At 49.6% G+C, this 13,362-nt stretch overlaps 1 protein-coding gene across 2 annotated transcripts in view; it reads right to left on the bottom strand.

The window, feature by feature from the left end:
- The window catches only part of LOC111159821 (CD4 molecule), a 38,687-nt gene extending 27,288 nt beyond the window's left edge, over positions 1-11,399 (bottom strand). Inside the window, exons 1-3 of one of the 2 annotated variants that reach the window (XM_022522448.1) lie at positions 11,271-11,399; positions 4,677-4,777; positions 4,410-4,574 (exon numbers count right to left, since the gene is read on the bottom strand). In XM_022522448.1, coding sequence (XP_022378156.1) covers positions 4,410-4,574; positions 4,677-4,725 — 214 coding nt within the window. In that variant the 5' untranslated portion in view covers positions 4,726-4,777; positions 11,271-11,399. The remainder of the gene's footprint in view (positions 1-4,409; positions 4,575-4,676; positions 4,778-11,270) is intronic. The other variant, XM_022522449.1, reaches the window with a different exon arrangement.
- Between the last annotated feature and the right edge of the window lie 1,963 nt (positions 11,400-13,362).

The following is a 13,362-nucleotide window of genomic DNA, read 5'->3' as shown; positions in this document are numbered from 1 at the left end:
TCCTCTTATTTTTCTATTTATTAGATTTTATTTATTTAAGATAGATTTTATTTATTTAAGATAGAGAAAGCACAAGCTTGGGGGAGGGGCAGAGGGAGAAGGAGAAGAAGGCTCTCCACTGAGCAGGGAGCCCGGTGCAGAGCTCAATTCCAGGACCCTCTGATCATGACCTGAGCCAAAGGCAGAAGCTTAACTGACTGAGCCACCCAGGTGACCCCCAAAGGGTCCTCTTTAAGCAGCTGTTTGATGGAGAGGACATGGGCAAGCCAAGGGCCGTTAACCTGCTGACTTCTGCTTTGGTGCCTGTATCAGAAAGAGATCAGAGTTTGGGGATTTTGTTAATTTTAGGGAATGGCTTTGGGTCAATAAAGATCCAGCCCTTGGGGTGCCTGGGTGGCTCAGTGGGTTAAGCTTCTGCCTTCGGCTCAGGTCATGATCTCAGGGTCCTGGGATCGAGCCCCACATCGGGCTCTCTGCTCAGCAGGGAGCCTGCTTCCCCCCACCCTCTCTCTGCCTGCCCCTCTGCCTACTTGTGGTCTCTGTCAAATAAATAAAGAAAATCCTTTAAAAAAAAAAAGACATTAAAAAAAATATTGGGGCGCCTGGGTGGCTCAGTGGGTTAAAGCCTCTGCCTTCGGCTCAGGTCATGATCTCAGGGTCCTGGGATCGAGCCCCGCATTGGACTCTCTGCTTGGCGGGGAGCCTGCTTCCTCCTCTCTCTGCCTGCCTCTCTGTCTACCTGTGATCTCTGCCTGTCAAATAAATAAATAAATAAAATTTTAAAAAAAAGATTAAAAAAAAAGAAACAGATTTAGTGGTTTTTTTTAATAAATAAATAAAGATCCAGCCCAATATTCTCTTTTCTTCATGTCCAAACATGAAAAGTGGACAGGGTGGTGGGGTGGGGGGGTGTCTGATTCTTCCCTCTGGGGCCCAGCAAGAACCTCCTTGCCAAAAATGCAGGATTTTTTCTCACAGTGGATGGAGGCAAGAAGAGGAGATGTCCATTTTCTTTTCTTTCTTTTTTAAGATTTTATTTATTTATTTGAGAGAGAGAGAGACAGAGTGAGAGAGCATGAGAGGGGAGGTCAGAGGGAGAAGCAGACTCCCCATGGAGCTGGGAGCCTGATGTGGGACTCGATCCCAGGACTCCGGGATCATGACCTGAGCCAAAGGCAGTCACTCAACCAACTGAGCCACCCAGGCACCCAAGAGATGTCCATTCTCAACAGAGGGGCTTTTCTATGCACAGTGGCCAATTCAGTTTTGATTGCACCTAGGATAACTTTCCACAGGAGAGCCTAGGCCTGGGAGTTGAAAGACCAAAGCTCTAGCCCCAGCTCCGCCTTTAACCCGGCACAAACTTGGGGCAGGGACTTCTCCCCAGGCCTCAGTTTCCTCACTAGTAAAGTCAGAGTCCTGGACAAAAGCCAGGTTTCCCAGACTTCAACCATTCACACATCTTCTACATGATTTTGGCCAAACTACCTATCTTATTAATGTAACATTTTAAATGCATTCATGTTTTTTAGATTAAATACATTTATTTTACGAGGACAGTTTAGGAGCACCCGGGTGGCTCGGCCGATTAAGCACCCGACTCTTGATTTTGGCTCACGTCATGATCTCCGGGTCGTGAGATTGAGGGCCACATCCGGCTTCTGCACTGAGTGTGGCCCCTGCTTAAGACTCTCTCTCTCTCTCCCTTTCCCTCTGCCCTCTCATCCCTGGCTCATGCTCTCTTTCTTAAAAATAAATAAATAAAAGGAAAGTTGTTACCGCTATAATAAACAGAATGTCTGTAGCATTTGACATAAATGGAAGGCAACTATAAAAAAAACTAAAAAACAAAAAAAAAATGTTTTTATAATTCTCACTTACAGCTAACACTTGAACCTATCAATTAATCTTAATAGCCCAAAAAGAGTGATAGACATTACATAGCTCCTGATGTGATGAAATTGGTAGTACCAAACACCACCTATGAGGTATTCTTGTCAAAAAATTACTGGGACGCCTGGGTGGCTCAGTTGGTTCAGCCCCTGCTCAGGTCATGATCCCAGGGTCCTGCGATTGAATCCCACATCGGGCTCCTTGCTCGGCAGGGAGCCTGCTTCTCCCTCTGCCTGCCACTCCTCCTGATTGTGTTCGCTCATACCCTCTCTCTCTCTCTGACAAATAAATAAGTACAATCTTTTTAAAAAATTAAATGTGAACTTAATCAAGTCTCTAGATTTAAGCACCAATCTATGGACAATACAAGGGACAGAGGAATGTTAAATGGCACCATGGGAATGCAGCCAGTTCCTATTCAAATGTGCAAAACTTCATGAGACAATTGCTTCATTTCTTCAACCAATCAGTGATAAGAGGGAAAAAAATCTGGGGGAATAAATACATAAATTCAAAGGGATTTAAGGGCATATCAACCAAATATCATGCATAAATTTTTATCTGAATCCTGATTCAAATAAACTAAACATAAATATAATATGAAAGGCAATTGGGAAAATTTGAATACTGCCTGGATATGTATCATCATTAGGGGATTCTTCTTCTTTTTTTAAAGGTTTTATTTATTTATTTATTTATTTGTTTTTAAAGATTCCGTTCATTTATTTGACAGACAGAGATCACAAGCAGGCGGGGGGGGGGGGAAGTAGGCTCCCTGCTGAGCAGAGAGCCCGATGTGGGGCTCGATCCCAGGACCCTGAGATCATGAACTGAGCCGAAAGCAGAGGCTTTAACCCACTGAGCCACCCAGGTGCCCCTAAAGGTTTTATTTATTCATTTGACAGAGAGAGAGCACAAGCAGGGGGAACAGCAGGGAAAGGCAGAAGGAGAAGAAGGCTCCCTGCTGAGCAAGGGGCCTGATATGGGACTAGATCTCAGGACCCTGGGGGCAGATGCCCAACTATGGGAGGCATCCAGGCACCCCGGATTATTCTTCATTCTTTTTTTTTTTTTTTAAGATTTTATTTATTTATTTGATAGAGATCACAAGTAGGCAGAGAGGCAGGCGGCGGCAGGGGGGTGGTGGGAAGCAGGCTCCCTGCTGAGCAGAGAACAGGATTCGGTGCTCGATCCCAGGACCCTGAGATCATGACCTGAGCCAAAGACAGAGGTTTAACCACTGAGCCACCCAGGCACCCCTTAGTCTTCATTCTTAATGGGTGACAATGATACTGTGGATATGTTTTTAAAGAGTCATTACTTTTGGGGCACCTGGGTGGCTCAGTGGGTTGAGCATCTGCCTTCAGCTCAGGTCACAATGCCAGGGTTCTGGGATCAAGCCCCACATCAGGCTCCCTGTTCGCTGGGGAGCCTGCCTCTCCCTCTCCCCTCTCCCCTCTCCCCTCTCCCCTGCTCGTGTTCACTCTCTCTCTCTCTGTCAAAATAAATAAAATCTTTAAAAAAAAAAAAAGAGTCATTACATTTTAGGAGGGGAAGAAAAAAAAGAGTCATTACATTTTGGAGATACGTACTGGAGTATTTACAGACTAGATGATACAGTGTTTGGTATTTGCTATAAAATAATGTGGTGGTGGATGTTTGGGGATGGAGATGAAAGGAAACCATTAACTAACCATGAATTGGTAATTGTTGAAGCTGAGTGGGATACATGGGGGTTCATTATCTAATTATTCTACTCTTCTATATGTTTAAATTTTTCATAATTAAAAAAATATTAAAAATAAGCAATGAGGGGCATCTGGTAGCTCAGCTGGTAAAGTGTATGATGCTTGGTCTTGGGGTTGTGAGTTCAAGCCTTATGTTGAGTGTAGAGGTTACTTAAAAATAAAATCTTTAAAAAACAGTAAAAAATAAAAATGAGCAATGAAGTACAAACAATGGTAAATCTAACAAACTTATAAAATAAAAAACATATTTACAAAAACACATTTCATGCTGATGAGGTTTTCTCATATGGTGCTTCATGTTAAAGATTCGAGGCCATACAAACAAGAAAGAAGAATTATTTAAAGACGAGCATGAGGGCAAACCTGAATGTGACAGTAAAACTCCTTTACTGCAAAATATGTTCCTAAGAAGTATAAAGATCTTAATTCCTCTTTAAAAAGCTAGAAAAAAAAAATCATTCTGCTGCTTTTTAATGGAAGCAAAAACATATCATCCTAGGTCTGTAGCAATAACATCCATGAACTTACAGGTTTTATATGATCGTTATTTCTCTAATATCTACTAAAACAAGGCCATGGACATTGAAATTCTGAAATTGTAACAGACACGGAGAGCCACTCCCGGGGCCACCACAGGTGGCCCCGGGAAACCCTGAACTGGGAGGGCGCCCCTGAGCGGTCAACCAGACCCCTCTGGTGATCTGAGTTTACCAGGCATGTTCAGTCCATGGTGTCTTCCTCCCTGGACGGGGAGCTGGGCCACCCTACCTGTGATCCAGAAGTTGCCCTGACGCCCCAGGATCTTGACCGTGGAAGACTGTAGCCAGTTGAAGAGTATGTTCTTCCCCACGGAACCACTGCACGGCAGCTCGGCTGTGTCTCCCACCTTCCCCAACACTACTTCTCTCCCCTGAGTGACCGCAGGGAGCATCGCTAGGTGGGAAAAAAGGAGCTCAGGCCTCAAGACCGACCCCTCACCTCCGCATCTCCCAGTCAGCCCCTCCTCCCACCGGGACCCCAAGTCTGAGCACTCACCCAACTCCAGCACCAGGAGCAGACGCCTAAGAGCAGCTCCTGGATTCATCACAGCCTTGCTGAAGCAGGGACCTGGGCCTTCCCTGCACAAAGGGCAGGGCCTGAGGAGACACCAATCATCAGTCAGCAGGCGCTTACTGGGCCTGAAGCACAAAGGGATACGAGGGGGTGACCCACACAGCCCAGCCAGGGACCTAACCACCCGTAGGTGCCACACAGGGCTGTGCCCGGGCCAGAGCGGGTTCTCAAAGTGGCCTCAGAAAAAGATTCACATGGGCGCCTGGGTGGCTCAGTGAGTTAAAGCCTCTGCTTTCGGCTCGGGTCATGGTCCCAGGGTCCTGGGATGGAGCCCCGCATCAGGCTTTCTGCTCAGCAGGGAGCCTGCTTCCTCTCTCTCTCTGCCTGCCTCTCTGCCTACTTGTGATCTCTGTCTATGAAATAAATAAATAAAATCTTAAAAAAAAAAAAAAAAGGATTCACAGAGAAGGTGGCAAACTGGTGGGGACGGAGACAGGGGGCCAGGGCAAGCTGTGAAGGTGCTCAAATGCCATGTTGCCATGAGGGGCCATGACCCTAGGCACCGGGGAACCAGTAAAGGATTTTATGTCAAGAAGGACATGATTTGGTGTGCAGAGTAGCTTCCTTCAGTGACTGTGAGGGGGAGTGAGGGGACAGCTGGAGGCGGGCCAAGCACAGGAGGCCAGGTGGTGACCATCCTGGTGAGAGAAGACAAGCCCGAACTGAGACAAGTCAGAACTATGGAAATGTGGAAAAAGACTGCCCTGAGCGGCACGACTGAGGGCAAATTCCCAGTACTTGGAGCCAGATACACTGTGAGCGGTGAGGGAGAGAAGGAGTGGAGGATAACTCCCGGCTCACTCTCAGACCAACCCTGTAAGGCCTCTGAGGGAAAGCAGAAAAATACTGTTTTCAGAGTTGTTTTCTGTGAGTTCTGGAGATGGTGGCGGCTGGGGCGGGGTGATGGGGGAGTGTAGAAAGGCTCTGAATGAACCCAGTACAATGAGCAGTGTGAAGTTAGAGCTGCAATTCTCTCTCTCTCTTTTTAAAAGATTTTATTTATTCACTTCAGAGAGGTAGAGAGAGAACACCAACAGGGAGGAGAGGCAGAGGGAGAGGGAGAAGCAGACTTCCCAATGAGCAGGGAGCCCGAGATCATGACCCAAGCCGAAGGCAGACACCCAACTGACTGGGCCACCCAGGCACCCAGAGCATCTGTTCTCAAAGTATGGTCCTGGATCAGCAGCAGCTGTCAACTTGTTAGAAATGCAAATTCTCAGGCCTCACCCCAGTCCTGCTGAATCAGAAACCGGGGGTGGGGGGGGTGGGGGTTGTCTAGCCTGCTGTGTTTTCACACCCCACCCCAGGTGACTGGCATAGGCTCAAGTGTGCAAACCATAAGTTAGAGGGAAAGGGGGGAACCCCACTGTGCCACAGCTAGGTTAGGCAGCCTGTCAGGGGCCAGGGCCCAGCTCCCAGCTGGGAATCTGGAGAGGACTCCGGGAGGACGGGGGTGGGATGTGAGAAAGCATCTGAGGCCTGGTTGAGAATCTTGCCAGGGAGGCTAGAAGCTCAGGGTTTTGCTCTGCAGTCGACTGGGAGGAACTGCTGAATTTTGAGCATAGACAGGACAGGGTCTGTGTAGAGCTTTGGGAAGGGGACCAGATGACATGGAGGGAGTGGGGACTGGAGGAGGGCCACCAGATCATGTCTGGAAGGCAGGTGGGAACAGGGCTGGTATCTTTACGCTCCAGGCCCAGAATGCAAGTAGGCCTCAGAGGGGTGGCTGCCTTGGGCGGCAGTGTCAGCGTGAACTTGGTCCAAAGCTTGGCAAGAGGAGACTGTGCGTCCAGACCTATTTCTCTGTCCCCCGCCCGCCCGGTCTTTGCTGACTGAGCTCTGCAGCTCCCTGCCCACTCCCAAAGGCCCCTGCTGATGCCCTTTGCAGCCATGTCCACCTTCTATCTCACGGTGCAGTGTTGGGAAGCTTGATCTCCTCCAAGATAAAGATGAGGGTCCAGCCAGCTCTGTAGGGCCCAGCACCCGCTGGAGCGGTGAGAAGGGATTTGGCGTGTGTTTGGTTAACTTAGACCAAATTGAATTGAATGGAGGAGGAAAAATCACTGACTTCTTTCTGTACTCGACATATTAATTGTGTTACTAAAGTGGGTCATTAAAGTATGTGTCTATGCCCACCCTGTCCTGGATGAAGCCGACTCACCCAGATCCATGTTGCCTACTCGTGCCCCTCCCCCCAATCTCCCTCCTCTCCACCCCTCCCCACCCCTGGGCTGTCCTTCAGCCTCCCTGCCCTGCTCTTTACAAGGAGGTTGATCTCTGCAGACTACCACGTAGGCTCCCTTGCTCCCCTGCTACTAGCTGGGATTGGCCAGTGGGACGCACCCATGAGAGACAAGAGCATCAGAGAAAGAGGTTGGGGTCTTTTCCCTAACTCTCTTCCTACTCAGGCCTACTTTCTGGCAATTGCTATCCTCCCTCCCTCCCCCTTCTTCTCCCCACACCCTGACTGTAGCTCCTGTCAGGTGGCCCCCGATCCACAGCTCAAACCCTCCCTAGGTTCCAGAAACATCATTTCATCCTTGCCCCTTCCATATCCTGCCTACTGCACTTAACATCTGGTGTGCCTCCATGCTCTGGCTGATTCCCTCTTGCCACCTCTGGGAAGAACCCCTTTCTGCAGTCTCTTGAGCCATCAGAGGCAGATTCTGTTTCCCTTTGGGCATTGACCCATGATAGGGATGTTGTTCTCAGATGGGTGCTGGGGACATGGACCGCCCAATGAGGAGATATATATATATATATATCAGATATGATATAAAAATGCCATCTCCAGGGGGCGCCTTGGTGGCTCAGTTGGTTAAGCGACTGCCTTCGGCTCAAGTCCTGATCCTGGAGTTCCCGGATCGAGTCCCGCATCAGGCTCCCTGCTCAGGAGGGAGTTTGCTTCTCCCTCAGACCCTCCCCCATTTCATACTCTCTCTCTCTCAAATAAATAAAAAAAATCTTTAAAAAAAATGCCATCTCCAGTCACTCCATCTGCCTGAAAGACTAATGTCTTAGGGCCTAACACAAGATAGGGCCTTGACAGAAATTTTTTTTTTTAAGTTTTTTTTTTTTTTCTTAGTAATCTCTCCGCCCAACGTGGGACTCAAACTCACGAGCCTAAGGTCAAGAGTTGCATGATCTTCTGCCTGAGCCAGCTAGATGTCTCTGACAGAATTTTTTTTTGACCAGGGAAATAGGAAGTGAAGAAATCGAGAAGGTTTCCAGAAACAGAGGGTGGAGGCTGCTCACGGGGGCAGCTGTTTACAAGCTAGCATGGGGCATGGGGTTGCTGAGGGGAAAGAGTGCGCTAAGGTCGCTCTTATGTCTGAGAGTGGTTTCCACTGTCCCCCCTATTCCGGACTTGTCCCCAGCTATGTCCTTGGCAAGCAGAGAGTAAAGGAGTCTCCATTTGGAATATCCCTTCTCTAGGGTCCAAATTCAGTATAGATGCCTGGGGAAGGCTAGGGACACTATTGACCCTCCCAGGTGGTGGTCATTTCTTCTTCCTCACGCCATGATCCTGGGGTCTGTGCCGAGGGCTCCTTCCCCACCTCCAGTTCCTTGTACTGCCCCAAATCACCCCGGGGCTCAGCTGGGTGGAGGAAGCTAAGGGTTTCCAGCTGCTGCTTGCTTTGGTGACTTGGGCTTCCGCTGCCACCCCAAAGAGTAGGCTTTTGATTCCCACATCCTCATCCTCCCCAGAGGCACTCTGCCCCAGTACAGTAGCACCCTGTAAGCCATAGTGCCTTAGAGAGGCTGGGAGGGCTTGCTGGTCCCCCAGGCTCTGGCCCCCCCATCTCTCTCTCTCTCTCCCTTTGTCTCTCCTTGTTCCTCTGCTCACATCTGTGTATTTCTGTATGTGTGCCTCCCCACACTGATGGCTCCCATACTGAACTCCCCACATCTGTACCTCTCTTCCTCATGGCCTTGGACGCCAGGAACCAATTCCGGCTCTGTTGGTCTGGCCCGGAGCGCCCCTTGCCTCTCTCCTCCTTTTTCATCTCCACCTCCAGCTGCCACTAAGCTCTAGCCCCTTCTTGCCAGTAAACAGGCATCCAGGCCTCTGGCAGGAACACAGGCTTTCAACAAGCTTTGATGTGAGGGGAGCCCAAGAGCACAGCCTGGAGCCAAAGGTGGGTGAGAGGGAGATGTCTGCAGGGTGGACCAAGGGAAAAGGACAGATTCCAAGAAGTGCACAGAGACCCCAAGGGAGAACGAGGGAAGCTTGGAGGGAGAGACCCAGAGCAGCTCGTCAAAGGCACCGCTACACTTCTCATAATCCCTGATCCCCTGCCAAGCCCAGGGTAGTACAAACTGGGCAGCGTCAGAGGGAAAGGGATGAAGACATTCTGAAAGGCAGCACACAGGCCCAGAGCAGGAGACCAAAAGAGAGATCAAAAGGGACCAAGAGAACGGTGAGACCAAAATGGCAACACACATTCACAAATTCTCTGAGCTCTTGAGGTTCCTGTTCGCCTTGCCCTGGCCCCCCACTGGGATGAGGAGCAAGACTGGGGAGAGGAAGAGGGCACAGCCCCACCACAGCAACAGTGTGTGGTCCCACAGACACTTTCATCTTCTCCCCGGAGCCCCCAGGCAGCCCCTCGAGCCCCGCCGCGGGATGGGCCCCCCACCGCATTCACGCTCTCTACTGGCTTTGTTTACACTTCCTAGAGACCGTGACCCTCTAAGGGACCCTTGTGGTTCAGTGGCTGCAACCTCCGCCATCCTCTCCTTTGCCTCAGACGCCCACGTGGGGGGTGCTGTGCCCTCCTTCCTTCCTTCCCCTCTATCCCCCAAAAGGTGTGGAACAGAGCTCAACCTTAGAGCCCTACAAACCCAGGCCCCCGTCTGCCCCTTTTGCATAACTCACCCTCATCAAAGTTATTTCATTCAACATTTGTTGAGTGTCCAAAATGTGCAAGACCCTTGGTCTACCGAAATCCCTTGTTGCCACCACCTCACCATTATGGCCCGGATCAGGGCCTAAGCCGCTACAGCCCTTCTGCCTAGAACCAGTTGGTCAGGGGGAGCTTTTATTTCAAGGTAGGCCTCTTCTACCCAAGTGCCCCCCAACTGAAAGAGGGAAATCATGTCGGGAGTTCTCTCTGATCCTGTCCTCGGGGAACTCCTTCATCCGAGGTTATGAAGGCGGCCATTTTGTATGAGCCCACAGAATCTAACACAGCACAAGAAATTATTTATCAAAATATGAAACGGGGTGATCTCCCCCATCAGGTTCTACTGTCAGCCTCGCACCCCTAAAAATTTGCCCCACAAGAAAGGGACTTTCAGGAAGAGCTATCCCACCCAGAGCAAAATGTTTGAATTAGCGATAGTGGGGCATTTCTATTTTGAGGAATCTGACCATACCAAGAAGGTCCCTCTCCCAGAGAAGGTCCCTCTCCTGGAATATGTCCAGAAGGGAAGGCTGAGGATACCTGGGGGACAATGTTGCAAGGCCGTGGAGGTCTTAGGAGAGGGGAAAGGACAAAGAGGGTGGAGGTGGGCGGTGGGATTATACAAGACATTCCATCTTGAGGGCTAGCACCTCCTGCATCCCCCCACACCACACCAAGCCCAGGAGGGACCTGCAGATCCTTTTCTAAACTGCCTTGCCTCCTTTTCTAGAGCAGCTGAGACATCTAAAACTTTCTTAGAAGCCATTTTTCTAATGACATATTTACCTAAGAATATGTATCTATCATGGTTACAGCATTGCATATCTAAGAGCTCAGTTTTAACCTTTTCAGAGAATTTCGTTAATCATGAGCTTTAAGCTCATTAAAACGGAAACACCCTTAGACATATTGTTCAAAAATCCTAAAAATGCCCCAAGTTAGACAAAAATGTACAAATAAATATAAGCAGAAAAGATAGGTAAAGGAACCTACCTCAGTCATAGGGCTTATGACATGCTGCAAACAAATATGGTTTCTGGTGTGAATTTCTGGCAATGGCGTCATTGGGAAAATTCATCTGGGGAGACTCGTTTCTAGACTAGATTTCACTTGTCCTTCTATTTTCTTGCTTTTTCCTTTGTTCCCCCTTTTCGTTTAATTTTTTTATGGGCATCCTTCCTCCTTAATACACATTTATTCTTTCTATTCGTTTCCCACCCCTTCTTCTGTCTTTTCTCCCTCTTTCCCCTCTTCCTATCCTCTTATCCTCCATGGCCCCTTATCTAGTTGCCTCCCACCGCCTTTCTCAGCCTGGGTGGCCTCCAGTATCCGTGCCTTCTCTGACCTTACGATCTAGCTCAGCGCCACTCTGAGGAGCACCTTCTGCTCCAGGCACTGAGCTGTGCACAGGGGAATGTGGAGACAAGTTTGCCATAGTCCCCAGCCTCTTGAAACTCACAGTTCATTTAGTGCAAAACACAAGAGAAGATGACCAGAGTGGTAGGCAGAGAACTGAGAGTCCAGAACATTCCAAAACGCATCTGCTGTCACGTTCTCCTCCCCTTCCCAGACCCTTGGAAAGAAATGAAACTGACCGTATCCATCTTACCTTGGGACTTGTGTCTTCCCTCCCTTCTGCTTTTCACACAGGTGTGTCTACGTGAAGGCTGGGAGTGTGTGGCCAGGAGCCCCCTGAGGAGAGTGCTTGTTACTTCTGCAGAGATGTATGTAAACGAAGAGACAGGAAGCCTGGTGGTGAGGCTCCTCCACACCCCAGGCCTGGGCCAACCCCCAACGTCACCATCTGGGGCTGGGGTCCCCACCCCCTGCCTCTCAGGGAAGATGTCAAAGTGAAAACGCCAAAGTCAAGGGAAAAAGTTGAGCAGAACCAGACTGGAGTTCAGAGTGTCACTGACCCTGTTGCATAACAAGAAAAAAGATGGCTTTGATGACACTGCAGTTTGGTTTGGGCTTCAGAAGAAGAAGTGAGAGGGAAGTAGGGGGCACCTGAGGGCATTTGGTAAGCCCCAAGCAACCCCAGACTCCAGAATCTTTTTTATTTATTTATTTATTTTTTAAAGATTTTATTTATTTATTTGAAACAGAGAGAGAGAGATCACAAGTAGGCAGAGAGGCAGGCATAGAGAGAGAGGAGGAAGCAGGCTCCCCGCTGAGCAGAGAGCCCGATGTGGGCCTCGATCCCAGGACCCTGAGATCATGACCTGAGCCGAAGGCAGAGGCTTAACCCACTGAGCCACCCAGGCGCCCCTGACTCCAGAATCTTGAGGGCATTTGTTCAGCGGGGAGGGACAGGAAGCATTACTGGTGGCCCAGCGTGGCAGAGAAGGCCTGGGCTGAGACCTGCAGAGTGACCCCCAAAGTGACCATGGACCAGATCCTTTTCCTCCAGCCCTTCATCTCTGGCCAGCCCTTGAGTGTTTCTCTAGCCCAGGTCTCTCTCAGGCTCCAGATGTGTAGATCTATCTGCCCATCGGACATCTCCACTTGGATGCTCCCCGCACAGCAAACCCAATGTGTCCCACGGGCCACTTCTCATCGGCTTACCACCTCCCTCCAGACCTCCTTCTCCTGCAAGTCCCTGCCCAGCTAGGGCTTTGCCACCTCCCAGCTGCTCAGGCCAGATCAACTGCATGTACTCTCCGACTCCTTCACCCAACCCCTCCCAAGTGTTTATTTGCCATTTCCTGTGGATGTTATCTTCGAACTCTCTCAGAAGTCTTTCCAAGTCTCTCTGCTCCACTACCACCGTTCCATCCATTCCGACCCCAGGCGCCTTCCCCATCCTGTGCCAGGACGACAGCCCCTGCCTCCTCGCTGGTCTCCTGGCCTCCCCATTCTGTCATCCTCTAGGCCATCCTCCACCAGCAGCCTGAGCGCTGGTGCCCTCAGTGCTCTTTAAAGGTGCCCATGTGACCGCGCCCTTTCCCTCCCAGGAAAAGAGCAGCTAGTTGAGCTCCCAACTCCAACAATTCACGCAGACATTTCTACTGGAGACACCCTTGTGATTCATTTGTGGCAGAAAGGCATCGTGCTGCTTCTCGTTTTATTACACGGTGTACTCAACGTTTGAGATGTAATAACATTAATATTCACTGCTTCATCAAAGGCATTCTTAAGTACAAGTGGCATTAATATTTTTATTCTTTTTTTACTGCAAGGGCCTGGCAGTAAAGAACACAATGACAAGCCGGGTTTGGCTCCGCCGCCTTGATTTGTGCTAAGGCAGCAGTCTAACCCAGATTGCTTTTGCAACATCACTGCAATGTCAACAAAGTGACAAAAGCCAACAGCGTCTGTTTTTATGAAGGTAGCCTGACCTCAAACTCTCCCTGAAAGGGTCTCGGGGACCCCTGCCCCCATGGGCCATACTTCGAGAACCACTAACCGAGGAAATTTGTTTTTTTAAAGATTTATTTATTTATTTGACAGACAGAAGTCACAAGGAGGCAGAGAGGCAGGCAGAGAGAGAGGAGGAAGCAGGCTCCCCGCTGAGCAGAGAGGCTGATGCGGAGCTCGATCCCAGGACCCTGGGATCATGACCTGAGCCAAAGGCAGAGGCTTAACCCACTGAGCCACCCAAGCACCCCTAACAGAGGAAATTTTTGTTCATTCTTCAGATCTTCACTATTTCTCTGCAAAGACTTTCAGTTGTCCCCAAAATGTTGTCTCTTTCTTCCTTA

The sequence above is a fragment of the Enhydra lutris genome, unplaced genomic scaffold (assembly GCF_002288905.1).
Source record: "Enhydra lutris kenyoni isolate GAN:26980312 unplaced genomic scaffold, ASM228890v2 scaffoldscaffold69, whole genome shotgun sequence".
NCBI lineage: Eukaryota > Metazoa > Chordata > Mammalia > Carnivora > Mustelidae > Enhydra > Enhydra lutris.
This window is presented reverse-complemented; position numbering and strand designations above follow the sequence as displayed.